The sequence below is a fragment of the Delphinus delphis genome, chromosome 4 (assembly GCF_949987515.2).
Source record: "Delphinus delphis chromosome 4, mDelDel1.2, whole genome shotgun sequence".
Classification (NCBI taxonomy): Eukaryota; Metazoa; Chordata; class Mammalia; order Artiodactyla; family Delphinidae; genus Delphinus; species Delphinus delphis.
Genome location: NC_082686.1, coordinates 107253522 through 107271061, shown reverse-complemented (window position 1 = coordinate 107271061; position 17540 = coordinate 107253522). Strand labels below are relative to the sequence as shown.

The 17540-nt window shown below is 38.2% G+C and overlaps 1 protein-coding gene across 6 annotated transcripts in view; it reads left to right on the top strand.

Moving 5' to 3' along the window:
- LEKR1 (leucine, glutamate and lysine rich 1) overlaps positions 1–17540 on the top strand; it is a 276455-nt gene that overhangs the window by 249700 nt on the left and 9215 nt on the right. For all 6 annotated transcript variants that reach the window (XM_060011239.1, XM_060011240.1, XM_060011238.1 and 3 more), the window contains 2 exons: positions 5954–6115; positions 9671–9970. In XM_060011239.1, coding sequence (XP_059867222.1) covers positions 5954–6115; positions 9671–9970 — 462 coding nt within the window. The remainder of the gene's footprint in view (positions 1–5953; positions 6116–9670; positions 9971–17540) is intronic.

Below are 17540 nucleotides of genomic sequence, written 5' to 3'. Positions count from 1 at the left end.
AACCACAAAAATAGAAAAACGAAGAGTTACAGCTAATAAACCAGCAAAGGAGATAAAATTGAATTTAAAAAATAATCCAAAAGAAGGCAGAAAAAGAGGGGAAAAAATGAGATGGGCCAAATAGAAAATGCATAGCAAGATAGATTTAAAGCTAATTATATCAATAATCAAATGAAATATAAATGGTCTAAACCAGGGTCAGCAAACTTTTTCTATAAAGGTCCAGTTAGTAAATAAAATATTTTTGGTTTGTGGAACATACAGCCTCTGTTGCAACCACTCCACTCCATCATTGTAGCTTAAAAGCAGCCATAGATGATATGCAAATAAATGGGCATGGCTGAATTTAGTCTGTGGACCACGGTTTGCCAAGCCCTAGTCTAAATACCCCCATTAAAAGACAGAGATTGTCATGTTGGATGAAAATGCGAGACTCTACTATATGTTGCCTATAAGAAATGTACTTTTATATAAAGAAATATTTTTAAAAATAGGTTAAAAGTAATGGATGGAAAAAAGATATGCTAGAACAAATCAAAAGAAGCTAAAGTAGCTACATTACAATCAAAATAGATTTCAGGGAAATAAATCTGAATATTTAGAATATTACCAAAGATAAAGAAGGTCATTTCATAATGGTAAAGAGATTGGTTCACCAAGAAGACATAATAATCCTAAATGGTTTTTCACCTAGTAACAGAACTTAAAAATTAAGCAAAAAATGATAGAACTACAAGGAGAAATAGACAAATCTATAATTAGAGTCAAAGATGTCAATAACCCTCTCTCAATAATTGATAGAAAAATATCCAGAAAACTCATTAAGGATATAAACTATGGAAAATAGTATAATAATTTATTTTGAAGAGATACAGTAAACACTATTACCAAATATGACCTAATTGATATGTATAGAATCCTCCATTTAACAGCAGAATACACATTCTTCTCCAGTGCACATGGGACATTTATTAAAGTAGATCATATACTGGGAGTAAATATGTCTCAATAAATTTAAAAGGATTCAAGTCATACAAAGTATTTTCTCTAACCACAATGGAATCAAATTAGAATTCATTAACAGTTATCTGGAAAAACATCCCCCAATATTTTGAAACTAAATAAATACCAAGTCCATGCTCTTAACCACTATGCCATGTAGATGTGTAGGAAGACAGCTGTGTGGAAAAACTCACCACGCTGAGCTATGGAGTCCACCAGAGACACCTGGGTGTGCAGCCCTCTCCACCTCATGGTAGCTCTAAGATCTTTGTGAAGGCACTTAATTTCTCTGAGACTATTTCTTACTGTAGACAGTGGGAATAATAATTATTGTATGTTCTTTCCAGGGTTGTTGTAAGAATTAAATGAGTTAGTAGATGAAAAGATCCCTGTACCATACCACCTAGCCTGTTTGTTACTTGGTGAACATTCTCTCCTTCCGCCCTCAGTTTACTCAGTTCTTGGAAGGACTTCAGTGCATAGTCTGATTCCTTAGCATTCGTATTTTTTTTACTACAATACAAAGCCTAGTATTTGAATAGTCATCTACTTTTATAACATATTTATTCAGTGGTTAATTTAGAAATAATCTGAAGTATTAGTTTTCAACCAGTATTTGTTTTTAAACTTTTAGAAAATAGTATAATTTATTTTTAGGAGATATATTTTGTTTAATGATATATATACATCAAATATAAACAAGTGGTCTGATTTCTACTTTGACATCAGAAACTCCCTTGGTTTTAAAGGGATCATCAAAGTAATCAGTGATTATATTTGGTGTTTGGCTCCACGAACAGTTAGAAAATGATATCAAAATCAACCACAGGGCTTCCGTGGTGGCGCAGTGGTTGAGAGTCCGCCTGCCGATGCAGGGGACACGGGTTCGTGCCCCGGTCCGGGAGGATCCCACATGCCGCGGAGCGGCTGGGCCCGTGAGCCATGGCCGCTGAGCCTGCGCGTCCGGAGCCTGTGCTCCGCAACGGGAGAGGCCACAACAGTGAGAGGCCCACGTACAGCAAAAAAAAAAAAATCAACCACAAAGATCTCACTTGGAAAATAATTAGTGGAAAGATAGCATTTTGCACACTAGTATTAGACACAAATATTATAAAACTCTAATTATGCATTTCAACAACAAATACAAAAGGAATTAAAAAACAACATACTCAGAATGCTCTGGAGTCATCAGAAGGCCTTCAGGGAGGAGAGAGAGTTTGAGCTAGAGGAAGATATGGATGAATTAACATCTGGAATGTGTTCACAGACAATAATTGATTTTTGTGTAGCTCTTGAACTCATATATTATTCATGCTGTTTTTTAGAGATTAGAATTTTTTCATGATTTTCAAAATTACTATTAGTTTTGTATAAAGCAGTTCATAACATATGTATGCACCATCACCTAATTCATTTATTTTGCATAAACATAAGTCCTGCCATCTAAGATACTTTAAACAAACAGCTCTTATCAACATGTCAAAAACGTAAACATGACAATTTGGTATGAATTCGTCTTTTCAATGACAATATACCAGCTTAAGCAAATCATTGTTGTGGGCTCATCACTTTGTTCAGACTCTTCAGATCGTGAAGGAACCAGTAGTGTCATCTCTCTGTGCTACAGAGTCAACACATTCAGATGGCTTTTGGCTTCCCACTGCAGCTTCCTTAAATGTTTAGAAATCCCACCTGAAGCTCGTCACGTTGCTTCTCTTTCTCAGGTTGTGCAAATTAAAAATCAAATCAGAAATAGTAAATCACTCTTCTTTTTATCTACAGTGTTTTTCTTTCCCATCCTCCATCTATTCCTTCCTTTTTCCCCTTCCCCTTACCTACACTAGTTCATTCCAAGGAACAGTTCAGGGGCAAGAAGATCTCCTTTCTTCCTGACTCAGGTAGAACAGAACATTCTTCTCATTCAACCAGTCAGCCACCCCCTTTCCTTCCCTGAACTCTTCCTTTGTTTCCTCTTCATCAAGGGACTCTGCTGATTTGCTAAATGGCCTCTTCCCCGTGATAAATTTAAAGAACTTCTGTTTTTAAAAGTTCTTCTCAAGTCCTTCTGTCATCTAATTTAGTTTGTCCTGTCCCACATAGTTTATGTACATCCTTGTTCTCTTAATTTGAATCCATATTTTGAAATATGTCTTTTTATCCTAAAATAACTCTGGCTCTACCAATTAACCACACAAGGAAATTTTTTTGAACATTTGATATTTTAGTACCTTGGCACAAATTTTTCTTGAGTTTTTCAAAAAATGTTTGTTTACTCTTTTTTTTTTTTATAGTGTCATGGTATCTTGTGGGCTATTAACTCTTGAAGTTTTCTGAATGTTTTGCATTTGATTTCCTCCTTTCATGTGTTCTTGACTTATCTATTCCAGTGTGGCTGGAGCGCAGTAATCAAATGGGAAAGGCAGTAAAAGTCAGGTTGGAGAAGTCCAGGGCCGCCATACATGCTGTTCAGGTTGCATCGTGACTAATAGCACAGGCCAAGGGAGAGAAGGGAGCTGGAATCCGGCCTGGGCTCTGCTCACCAAGTCTTGTGCCCTCCCCAAGGCTGTGTTCTTCTAAGGAAGGCATGCTTTTTTGATTTACACAAAGGTGTCATACGGGCTGATGGTGGTCCTGTAGAAGATCGTGTATGGAAGTTTGGATTTTATACTAATGCATTGAAAAACCACTAAGAAGGAATAAAATAATCCAATTTATAGTTTGTGAAGAACACTCTGCTGTGTATCAGGTGTTGGAGAGAGGCAGGAATAGAAGTAAGGAGGCCACTCAGGAGGTGGTGGTGACCACAACTAGGGTGGTGGAAGTAGAGGTGTAGAGAAATGGATGGATTCGATGCATCTTTTGGAGGCAAAATGAACAGGACTTGGTGCTGGGTTAGGTGTGGAGGGTAAGGGAGACAGAAGTGTGAAAGGTGATTACCCCAGTTACTGACTTGAATAACTCGATGGGTGACGGTACTGTGTCCTGAGATGGGGAGCATTGAGGAAGGAACAGGTGGGGAGGGAATTGTATCAAGATCTCTGGTTCAGACAGTTTTTTTGAGATACCTGTGATGTATCTAAATGGCTACCAGGAGGCAAGTGAACACAAGTACCTGGAATTTAGAAGAACATCTGCTCTTTTTTCTGAGGGCCCTGAGGCTCTCCTTGTCTTTTGTAATCTGCTAGCAACACACCTGAACAGTTCTATCATGTTCCTAAATGATTATCGGTATCCTTTCCCCCAAACAATCCAGACATTTATTTTGAGAGAGCCAAAATAACTCCGTGCATTGAGTATAAACATAACTGTTTTGCCTTGATGCAAATGGTCAGTCCTATACCCAGTGCAATAAATCCCACAGACCCCACACTGGGACTAGTCTTCTATGTGGATTTTATGTAATTTAAATGGCTTCCTGAACACTTTCTTAGCAAACTTTCTGTTTCCTGGTACCCTAGTTTCAGTATCCCCTTGAGAAATTCAGGTTGACCTCTCTCCTTCTCCTCTTAGTGGCCTGAGAATCACAGTCACAGTAAGTCATGTTTGACGGTTTTTCTCCCAAGTTATCTGGCATTTACTCCCTCTTAGAATTTATAATCATGGCACAATGTAAATCTCGAGCCGGCCTGTCACTGGGATCCCTTCTTTACTCCACTATATAGTCTCCCAGGGCTAAATGACTCCAGGACTCATAGATTTGTTCTCTCGCTCCAGTAGGCAGAGCCAAAACCAATGGTTAAAAACCATGGGGAGAGAGATGTTGGCTCAACTAAAGGAAAAACTTCCTAATGCTGAGCGCTATCTGAAAATGGAAACGCCTGCTGGGGAAGGAGTGAATTATGGTTTCTGGTGGTGTTGAGGCACAGAGCAGACAATGATTTGGTGCAAATTCCACGGTAGAGACTGAAGTCAGGGTGTAGAAATAATCTCCACTGCCTATTGAATCCCTGCTTGTGCAAGAGCTTTACACAGATGTTTCATCTCATTTATAATCCTCATAACGACCCCCAAGGGAATTAGTTACAACCACATCAGGAGAGGTTACAGTCACAATTTAAGATCACACAACTAGAGTGGCAGAGCCAGGATTTAGAGCCAGGATTTAAACTCAATCCAAAGCCTTTGTTTATTCTTCCACAATTCATGGAAGCTTGAGAAAATGAACTAGGGGATTTCTAAGGTCCCTTCCAGCACCGTGATTTTATGTGAGTCAAAATCTGGATACGGGCATCACTGACTATGTTTTCCTTCAATCAGCCTTCTGGCCTCAATCGCATTAAAATGATAATCTTTGTCCCCAAAACTGTCTGATCTCTATCAAGAAAGGACCATTTTTTAAAAATCGACATTTATTCCTTGTATCCACTCTTAGTTTTCAGCAGAACTTAGTGTAAGAGCCTCAAAATCTTTTGTTTTTTCCTTATAGGGTTGCTGGCAAGGACTGAGTTTACACCATAAATGTACAGAAGATGAAGCTTTTAGTATTTCTGAAAACTGTTATAATATATTGTACTAACTTCTCTACTCATTTTACAGGTTTTGATGGTCTTAGAAGATGTAACGCTATTTGACCTAAGGTCAACTTTTCTGGCCCGAGTTCTGAGTCAGATTGTTTTTAAACATTAGAATTTAAAAATTAATATTAGGATTAGAATTTTTTAAATGATTAGATCCTGAGTTCTCATCACAAGAAAAAAAATCTATTTCTTTAATTTTGTATCTATATGAGATGATGGATGTTCAGTAAACTTATTGTGATAATAACTTCAGGATATATGTAAGTCCAATCTTTATGCTATACACCTTAAACTTATACAGCACTGTATGTCAATTATATCTGAGTGGGAGAAAAATATGAGTCTGGGAGAAAAAATATGAGTCTGAAAATAGGCTTAATTTACTTATCTTAAGATAAAATGGCTCTATTTGTGTGTTAAATGCTATTTTCTAGGTTGAAGCTGAACTCGCCAAGGAAAGGGCCCAACATTTAGTTGAATTTCAGGAGCAAGCTCTTCTCTTTGAAGAAGTTAAACTGGAACTCGATATTGAAAAGCAAAAACACCAAGAAATAATCCAAAAGTGTAAGAAAGAAAAAGAAGAACTACAAATGAAGGTCTGTCATTATGATGTTCATCATTATTTAATGGGTTTGAAACTGTAGATGTTGGTTATTTCCTCCTAAGGACACCACTATATTTATAACTCCTGTAGATTTTCTCATGGTCATTGTGCCTTAGTTTTAGGTAGATAGAATGGTTTGGCTATTCTCCAGAATGAATGACTGAGATAAATTATATAAGCATACAATCCAGCTATGTATGGTATTTTTTCCTACTAAAATAAACTTATTTTTAAAACAACATAAATTATATAACTAATAATTAGCATGGTTAGATGTTCCAATACCTCAAGTATCCAACAAAAGATAATGAGGTGTTTCACATAATTAAAATTTTACCAACAATTAAAGGCTATCCCCTTTAATGGCAAATATTTTCAACTCTAAATATTTTTGAATGAAGGGAAATATTTTTTAAATGTAATCACACCTCCATAATTTCTTTTTTTCAAAGTATCATTTTAACTTTATTTATTTATTTATTTTTGGCTGCGTTGGGTCTTTGTTGCTGCGCACAGGCTTTCTCTAGTTGTGGTGAGCAGGGGCTACTCTTCATTGTGGTGCACGGGCTTCTCATTGCAGTGGCTTTTCTTATTGCAGAGCATGGGCTCTAGGCACGCGGTCTCTAGTACTTGTGGCTTGTGGGCTCTAGAGTTCAGGCTTAGTAGTTGTGGCGCACGGGCTTCGTTGCTCCGTGGCATGTGGGATCTTCCCGGACCAGGAATCGAACCTGTGTCCCCTGCATTGGCAGGCGAATTCTTAACCACTGCGCCACCAGGGAAGTCCCCATAATTTCTTAAGCAATGCATCCTAAACATAATACAAGGTTTCGTTAAGGTTCCCTTGTTTTCATAACACCTGAGAGTAGAATGTGTGTGTGTGTGTGTGTGTGTGTGTGTGTGTGTGTGTGTGTGTGTGTGTGTGTGTATTAACCAAGACCCAGTGGTGAAGTCATATTTTTGAATAAACTCATTAAGAGTCTATGTAAATTAGCCTTAAATGAGACCTACTGGCCTCTACTTTGGTGTATAGTGGGTATGGTACAGCCTTTTCAGTAGCTCACTGGGAACGATAGGCAGGGCTAGCCACGTGAGTATAGCACCATAGGTCCCCGCACTCAAAAAGGCCTTTCAGGTTTAACATTCTGCAAATGCTGTCTTGAAATTCTTAATAATTTTACATCTGGGGGGACTTCCCTGGTGGTCTAGTGGTTAAGACGCCCCCTTCCAATGCAGAGGGTTTAACTTCCAATGTGAGTTGGATCTCTGGTCAGGGAGCTAAGATCCCACATGCCTTGGGGCCAAAAAGTCAAAACATAAAACAGAAGCAATATTGTAACAAATTCAATAAAAACTTAAAAAATCGTCCACATCAAAAAATAAATTCTTAAAAAGTTTTTTAAAAAGTAATTTTATCTCTTAATTTGTGTTTTGTTAAGTGAAGTCATATTGGGACAATGGAGTATGTGCTGGGAACTTGTAACCTGGCTCACCTTAGGCCCCTCCTCTTCTGGACAGATTCTATCCTAGACAGACCTCTTGCTTCCTGGCTCCTGCCCCCCAACCCACTTTTCCTGTAACCTTGTGACTGCTGTTGCAGTCCCCAGGTGGCTCAGGACCAGCAGCAGGGGAATGCTGAAAGGCAGGCCCCAACTTACCAGGGCTACAGTCTTTCAAGAGAAATCATAAGTCCAGATTTTGTGAGTGAATTCTCTTGATTTTTTATTTTTTTTAAAGGAATATTATTCAGCTTTATTTACTTATTTATTTTTGGCTGCACTAGGTCTTCATTGCTGTGTGTGGGCTTTCTCTAGTTGCAGTGAGCAGGGGCCATTCTTCGTTGTGGTGTGCAGGCTTCTCATTGCAGTGGCTTCTCTTGTTGCAGAGCACAGGCGCTAGGTGCACAGGTTTCAGTAGTTGTGGCACACAGGCTCAGTAGCTGTGGCTTATGGGCTCTACAGCACAGGCTCAGTAGTTGCAGCGCATGGGCTTAGTTGCTCTGCAGCATGTGGGATCTTCCTGGACCAGGGCTCGAACCCGTGTACCCTGCATTGGCAGGTGGATTCTTGACCACTGTGCCACCAGGGAGGTCCCTTGATTTTTAAAATGTTGACTCCCTTTTTAAAAAATCAAAACATGTTTGTGGCTATGTGAGCCTCCTCTCCCCAGGATAACCTGCTCTGTTTCAGTGTCAGCTCTCCTCTGGATGAAGGAGACTACTGTTCAGACCTAGCAGTGGCCCTCTTCCTTCCTGGATTAATTGAAGAAAATGGAATATTAATTTAATTTATAAAATTACTAATGTGGTAAATATATTTCTTGTAAAAGTTATTCTTAATGTAAATTTAACATTTGAAACAAATTTTGGATACATAACTTAAGTAATGGTTCACAAAATCCTTGGAACTTTGGTCTATGAATGTTTTCCAGATTCTTCATGGGCTGATTTCTTGTACTAATATTTATGTGACAATATCCATAGCATAAATAATAAGGATATGTTTCATCAGAAGGAGTTTTGCTCTTCCTGGTCTGTTTTCTGTTATTTGTTTTGCTTTTTAAGGAGAAAAAAGTAAGTAATCTTTTCCCTTCTAAAGAATTTCATGACTTTGAGGAGAAGTTTCTCAAGTTATTCTTTCCTCTCTTTGTCTAGAGGTACCACCTTTAGAAGCAGTATATTTTCTAAGTATTCTGGTATCGTCTAGAACTGCACTGTCTAATGTGGTAACTAATGTGTCTACTTAAGTTTCAATTAATTAAAATTAAATTGAAAATTGAGTTCCTCACTCATGTTCGCCACGTTTCAAAGGCACAAGAGCCCATACTAACAAGCGAGAGCCTATTATGTGCATTTCTTCCCAGCTTAACGAACAGTGATATCACCTTCATAGCTTGGATTTGGCCATGGTGAGAGTATTCACACCATGGAAATTAGATATAAATCTGGCTTTTGTGTGTGTATGTGTGAGTCCGTTGTTAAATATCTACCAGCACACCACTATCAATAGTCACATGTGGCTAGTGGCTACCATATAGGACAGCACAGACTATTTCTATCATCACAGAAAGTTCTGTTGGGCAGGGCTGCTATAGAAGGTGTAGTGTCTAGGGTACCTCCAGTCATCATATTCAAGAAAGAAAAAAAATATATCGAAGGAAAACTTAACTGGTATGGTTTGAGTAGACTATAAGTGTGGTGCTCTCCTACATGCATCCCCAAACATCAGGCATTTCTAGGTCCCAAAGCCACCCTAAAGTGAGTCCAGACAGGCACTTGATCAAGACTTGAGCTGTCCTTGGTAGCTCAGTTCAGCCACAGAGATTTATGTATTTCCAAGTATGCCCAAGTGATTAATGCAATTCCATTTTAGTTGATAAAAATAAAATTTTAGTCTTAACTTTTAAAATCTTGAAGCCCTATATATGTCATAGGATTTGTTTTCATCAGATCAGAACACCAGTTATTTAGAATAAACCTCTTAAAACCACGAGAATTCTGTGGATACCTAGAGACTATCACCCACAAACTAATGCAAGATTTATCTTACAGATATCTGACTTAATTGAAGGCGCTACTAAGGATCTAAGGCTGAAAGTGGCTGCTCTTGAAGAAAAGCTCCATGAATCCCATATTCAATATACTGAAGAATCTGAGTTAAAGGAGAAGGAAATCGAAAACCTTAAAAATTTGGTTGCAGAATTTGAATCACGCTTGAAGAAGGAAATTGACAGTAATGATTCAGTTTCAGAGGACTTGAGGAAGGAAATGAAACAGAAGTCAGATGAACTGGAAAGAGTAATGCTGGCACAAGCACAACTGATACAGCAATTCAACCAGTCCCAGGAAGAGGTAAGAAGCAGGTGATGGTACCATTGCAATTAGTGGAAGAGTGCATGTTCTTTCAACAAACAAAACAGGAAAGGTAGCTTGGTGTCATGCAAAGAGTCCTGGACTATTAATCAGAGATCTGGGGTCATATCCTGGCTCTGTCCTTAACTAGGCAGGCACTTAACCTCTCTGGACCTGGCTTCCTTTTCTGTAAAATGAATAATACATTTAACTACATAATCTCTAAGGTTTCCTGAGCCAGTTCTACTGTGTTGCAAATGACCATTTAAAACCTCTCAGATTAGAAATCTTTATAAATTTATGTCTTATTTGTTGTGACACTAAATCTTTGCCAAAGAAACTTTTAGAGTACTTGCTGCTTAAGTTAATATTTTGGACAATATATTTGAAAAACAATTGTTCTTTAGGGTTTTATTTTTCTGTCAATCTAAAGTTATAAGATAATTTACATGTAGTGGTCTTCTTTCCTATGTATGCATGATTATTTCAGCAGTGTTTTTATTTAAACCGGAGTAGACTTATTTCGATTTGAAATTTTTTTCCTAAGAAAATCTTATTTCTGAACTGCTGAACAGTTTAGAAATGGTGGATGCTATGGAATGAATGTGTGTGTGTCCCCCCACATTCATATGTTGAAACCTAATCCCCAGCGTGATAATATGTGGAGGTGGGTCTGTGGGAGGTGATTACATCTTGAGAGATGAACTAATTTCCTGAATGGGGTTAGTGCCCTTATGAAAGAAAACTTCCTCGCCCCTTCCACCATGTGAAGACACAGCAAGAGGATGGCCATCTTGAATCAGGAAGCGAGCCCTCACCAGACACCAAATCTGCTGGCACCTTGTTCTTGAACTTCCCAGCCTCCCAAACTGTGAGAAATAATGTTTGTTGTTTGAACCACACAGCCTCTTGTATTTTGTTATAGCAGCCCAAACTTATTAAGACAGTGGGGCAATTTTCCAATAGCCAGGAATTAGAATATTGTCACATTAGAACATTTGATCCCATTTATGACAGTATAGCAAATAAAGGCAAATGGAGGAAGATTCTGAATGTTTGTGATGAGTAATTTTTGGGGGGTTTTATTGGCATCATAATAAAAGAATAAAAGGAAAGTGCTAGTAGTAATATTGATCGTTAACAAACATACCATGTTTTCTTCCTGTATTTAAATTATCAACCCAAATTAAAAGTTTATGCTATCATTATAATTATGAAGTGAACCTATTGCAAACAAATTTTAAGTTAAAATGTAGAATTAACAGAATACTGGATCAAGAATAATGCCTAAAACCCTATAGAGTAGGAATTATTTCCATGTTACAGATGAGGAACTGACTCAAGATATTTGAATAATTTGTAAGCTCACACAACATGGTGGAGCAAAGATTCAAATATGAATCTCCAAGATTTGACTCACCAAACTTCATCTCCATGAATCTCTATACTTCCTCTTTTAGGATACCAGAATTCTAGTTATTCTGCTTCCAAATTTCAAAGTGACCTCAGGCTTGGCACTCAACATCTCCAGGACACACACACACACACACACACACACACACACACACACTGTCTCTCTCTCTCTCTCTCTCTCTCTCTCTCTCTCTCTCTCTCTCTCTCTCTCACTTTTAGAATAACAACAAACACACTAGTGCTTACTCCACCAGATAGTTAGGGTGTTACGTGATTGAGTGTCTCCTGTTGGAACACAGCAGCACAGCCTCCCTTGAAAAAGGGAGCTGCTCCACCAGTCCAGGCAGGAGTGGCAAGAGCGAGCACACATGGATTCAGCTCTGCTGGAGAAGGAGAGAGGTGATGCTTCAAATGAGACAGCAGTGTTGAAGTTCAAGAGGAGGAGGGACAGCAGATTAAAGGAGAAAAAACTCAAAGTTACTAGACCAGCAGGTTTTCTAACTCCTAAATCCCCAAAAGAAATGGCAATATGGAAAGTGACGAGTAACTTATAAACTAGGACATGTAGAAAAAGACTGAAGGGTCAAATCCAGTAAATATATAATAGGCAACTATTCAAGTGCCAGGCACTGTGCTAGTCATCAATAGGCAATTATGAACAAGACTGGCAACTGCCATTCCCTGCTTTCAAAGAGGAATTTACAGAAAATATTATGTGAGCAATTAAACTGCCATCCAGAGGAAAGAATGGCCTAAAAAGAAACTTCTCATATAAAAAGCACAGACTAAAAGCTAAAAAATTGGCCATAAGGACTTGCATTAGTTTTCTATTGTTGCATAACAAATTGTCATCAAAATCAGTACTTCAAACAACATTTATTATCTCATAGTTTCTGAGTGTCAGGGATCTGAATGTGGGGCTTAGCTGGATGCCTCTGGCTCAAGGCCTCTCATGAGGTTGGTGTTAGGGTGTCAGGGGCTGCAGTCTCATCTAAAGGCTCAACTGGGGGAGCGTTGGCTTCCAAGCTTACTTATGTAGTTGTCAGCCAGATTTATTTCCTCAAGGCTGTTGGGCTGAGAGCCTCAGTTCAATGCTGGCTGTTGGTCAGAGGTCCCCACTCAGTTCCTTCCAACATGAACCTCTCCAAAGAAGAGCCTACAACGTGGCAGCTAGCTTCCCTCAAAACAAGCGAGTGAGAATGAGAGCATGCAAGAGAAGTTGCCCAAGCTAGAAGCCACAGTCTTTTTGTAACCTAATCTCAGAAGTGGCATCCCACTGCTTTTGCTGCATTCTATTCATTAGAGATGAAACAACAAGTCCAGCCCACACTCAACACAGAGGGATTGCACAAGGCTGTGAGCAGCAGGAGGGCAGGGATAACTGGGAGCCGTTTTAGAGGCTGCCAATCTCAGGGCCTCTGGAGGTAATTTTGGCAAGAAAAGCTAGGCTAAAAGTGGAGAGCAAATATCTTTTTCACACAAAAGGAGCTACATTTGGAGTTCTTCCTGCTTGTTGTAAAAGGAAGCCACTTAGAGATAAAGTTTTATTTTTTTAAATGTGGACTTTTGAAAGATACAAGACACTGAGTTGGTATTTAAATGATCATGGATCATTATTGGGGAATAGAAAGAGATCAGCACAAAAGTAGTTACCTAAGGACATGCCTGAGGGCAGACTTTCCATTAGAAGTTAAATAATTACAACTGAATGGTAAGAGTAAATAATTAAGGCTGCTTCTCTGGTTAAGAATGCTAAAGTCCAGAATATTCTTATAAAAATAGGAAATGAGCTAATAAAAGTGATAGGAGTTATGAGCCAGAAAGAATCAAGGTTGTTAACAGGTAAAGTGAAAAGCACTACTTTTTTGTGACCATGCATTCCAGACACTTGAAATTTCTCAGGTTCTGGAGGAAAAAAAAAGCTTCATTTAAGTGGAGAACAAATTCACATTAAAAAGAAGATAAATCAATGGTCTAATAAGGAAGCTAATTAAGGGGAGGAAAGCCCTGCTCTCATTCAAGAGGCCAGAGAATAGATAGAACTTTGTTTTTAATTGTATAAAGAAAGTTCTCAAGGATAGGAGGAAAGCCATAGCCTCTAAAGGGCAAAATGGACATTCCTGCATGGAACAGGGATTAGCGGAGAGCTGCCACAGAGACAAGGGTCAAGAAGCTGAGGCGACAAAAGGTGCAGGTCAATAAGAAGAAAGCAAATGGGAAGTAAAACTGTTTGGGAAACGTAAATGTGAAAAGGGGGCTCCTGAAATTCTATATAGGGCGAAGACACAGACATGAAAATTGGAACATTAAAAAAAAAAAGTAGCAAGTCAGAAAAGAAACATAGTATGTTAGAGAATAGGACATTATCATTTAAAGAAAGGTTAAAATAGATCACATGCTTCTTGCTGCCAGTTTTCCTTCCTACTAGCTCTGTATGAGTCCTATCAAGACAGCGTGGCCCCGATGTTAGGGGCCTTGTGATCCAGAGGAAGAACGTGGTAAATCTGAAAAAACAGTCCATGTACAACTATCAAAGGAAAGCCCGTACAGAGAGTTCAATATTTTTGTTGTCTTAAAATTATAGATAAGGAAAACATAAGGGGCAGAAGTTTTAAATTCTACTACTTCCTGCAGCTATTTGATGAAAATGGAAGATTCAAAAATAGGAGGGATTGCTCTTGGTTAAACATGGAGAATTGAATGCATATGTTTATCTCTGCTTCCATGCCAAACACCACTAAAATGACAGTAAGTTAATAAAAAGTGAATAAATCCATAAGGAGAAAAGAACAAGAAAGGAGGTGACACTAGATGAAAAAGACGTTGACTAAATTTTGGAAAATGGAAAGTAAGGTAGGGATGAGAGGTAATCAGCAGGCTACGGCTATTGAAACCTAATGCCTGTGGAGAGTGTGGGAGTATGCGGAATCCTAAAAGGAGCAAACCCAATCATGTGACATGACACTGGAAAGGCTCAGGAATTGAGGACACCAGATACCTCTGAAAGAGGGAGAGAAGAGTGGATCTGAAAACAGGGCTGTTTGAATCATTGTAAAAGGAGCAAATAGATGCTTAGATGCCCTCTCTAACCCCCAAGCGGCCCCCACCTACGATCCTGGCAGGATACCAAAGGTTTACACTCTAGAAAAACTGAATGCAAGAGGCTTTGGTCTTGAGGATACACAACAGCAGAATATGGGATAAGGCAAGAGCTGGACTGAAGGTCTGTGTATTATAGGGTGAGACCTCCCAGTCCCTAAAACCCACTCACTTCCCAAAACACAGACAACCAGGCTTATCTATCAATATCCAGGAAATTGGAGGAGCTTTCTGTGGCGAAATGAGCTAGCTCAAAAGAAAAGACCTCTGGATACTGACAATTGGGGTCTTTTAATTAAAAGGTTTTTTTTTTATCGGAGTACAGTTGCTTTTCAATGTTATGTTAGTTTCTACTGTACAGCAAAGTGAATCAGCTATACGTATACATATATTCCCTCTTTTTCGGATTTTCTTCCCATTTAGTAGGTCACCACAGAGCACTGAGTAGGGTTCCCTGTGCTATACAGTATGTTCTCATTAGTTATCTATTTTATACATAGTATCAATAGTGTATATATGTCAATCCCCATCTCCCAATTCATCCCACCCCACCATCCCCCTTGGCATCCATACGTTTGTTCTCTACATCTGTGTCTTTATTTCTGTTTTGCAAATAAGGTCATCTATACCATTTTTCTAGATTCCACATAATATGCATTAATATACAATATTTGTTTTTCTCTTTCTGACATACTTCACTCCATATGACAGTCTCTAGGTCCATCCACGTCTCTACAAATGACCCAATTTCATTCCTTTTAATGGCTGAGTAATATTCCATTGTATACATACACCATATCTTCCTTATCCATTCCTCTGTTGATGGACATTTAGGTTGCTTCTATGTCCTGGCTATTGTAAATAGTGCTGCAATGAACATTGGGGTACATGTGTCTTTTTGAATTATGGTTTTCTCTGGGTATATGCCCAGAAGTGGGATTGCTGGGTCATATGGTAGTTCTATTTTTAGTTTTTAAAGGAACCTCCATACTGTTCTCAATAGTGGTTGTATCAATTTACATTCCCACCAACAGTGCAAGAGGGGTCCCTTTTCTCCACACCCTATCCAGCATTTATTGTTTGTAGATTTTTTGATGATGCACATTCTGACCAGTGTGAGGTGATACCTCATTGTAGTTTTAATTTGCATTTCTTTAATAATTAGTGATGTTGAGCATCTTTTCATGTGCCTCTTGGCCATCTGTATGTCTTCTTTGGAGAAATGTCTGTTTAGGTCTTCCACCCATTTTTTGATTGGGTTGTTTGTTTTTCTGATATTGAGCTGCACAAGCTGTTTGTATATTCTTAAGTAAAAGTTATATCCATGTCCAATCTACCCACTGAGACATATACCGGTAAATAAGCCCTTATGCAGGCACACAGAGCTTCCAGTAACATTTTGAAGACTCATTTTTAAGCCCAAAAAGCCAAGAATCCCCAACCATTTGAGGAGCACCTCTAACATGAAAGGCAGAAGTCAGGATCAAACAAATAAGCAAAAAAAGAACTCATAGGAGACAGATACAAAACAATGTGGGAAGCAAAAGTGAGCTTCAAAAAAGAGCACAATTAATATCCTTAGAGAGAAAAGAGAAGATATTGTATCCATGAAACATGAACAGAGGCTATTAAAAAAAAAAAGAACAGGAATGAGTATTAAAATACAAGAACTGAAATAAAAAATTTAATATTTGGCTTAGATGATAAAGATGAAGAAATTACCCAGAAAGTAGAAGGAAAAGGCAAAGAGATGGAGAGAAGAAAAGAAAATTAGAAGATCAAGCCAGGATGTCTAATACCTCATTAATAGGAGTTCCAGAAAGAGAGAACAGAGAAAATGGAAGGGAGAAAACTATCCAGGAACTAATCCAATAATTTTTCGAAGTACTGAAGGGCATTTCTATATTGAAAGGGTCCACTCAGTATGATGGATGGCAAAGCAAACACATCATGAAATGTCATTACCTTAAGGACAAACGTAAGTACTTAAAAGCGTTCAGGAAAAAAAGAGGGGTCACTTAAAAAGGATTAGAAATCTGGCATTTTACAACAGCAGTAGAAACTAGAAGCCAATGGCTTCCAAATTCTGAAGGAAAATTTTTTCCAACCTAGGATTCTATATCCTGCTAAATCATCAATTAAATGCAAGTGTCAAGGATATTTTCAGACATTAAAGTTCTCAAAAACGGTACTTCCTTTGCAGCCTTTCTCAGGAAGCTGTTAGAAGATATACGACACCACAAAGAGGGAGTAAACTAAGAAGGGAGAAGACACAGGAATCAGGAAATGAGCGTTCCAGCACAGGAGAGAGGTAGAGGGATTCCCCAGGATGATGGTGGGAAGAAATCCAAGGATGACAGCAGTACAACAGATTTAGAGAATAGCCAGGTTGAGCTCTGCAGAAGAATGGAGGGTTTTTAGAAGTATGTCTCTGATAAAAAAGAGAACTGATAGATTACATGGAGCGCTTGAACATGTTGAGAGGATATTTACACGTCTGTAAGTAGGTTTGGTGAAAAATTAGTTATCAACACCTAGAAAATTAAGCAGATAAGTAACGGGATAATAATAAACTCTAGAAGGAAACTTTGCAAGAAAGAAAATGTAATCATAGTACACTGCGTGGCTAAGATGTGCATAATATTTTTATACTATAATCATATAAGGTGTAATATAGATTTGACTGAAAATTGCTATAGAAATTGGGAAGATTTTCCAATAAAATTGTGATAGAAGCTTCTCCCAAAGGAGCAGAAACATCTCCTAATGGGGGGAAGAGAAACAACTGTTACGAGTTGAAATAGGAAGTTAAATCCTTGTCTTTCATTCTATGAAATCAGTAGATAACGACTTCAAAACTGAAAACTATGAGATAGCTGTATAATGATATTATTTAGGACTATGGAGACAAATATCATAAGAAAGAGCTTAAAAACCTGAAAATGGTTGTTCCTGGGAGGCAGAACTTGTAGGTGTGAAGGAATACTTTATTTCATTATAATTTTATAGTATTTTAATTCTTAACTATGCATAATATATTACCTTAATTTTAAAAAAT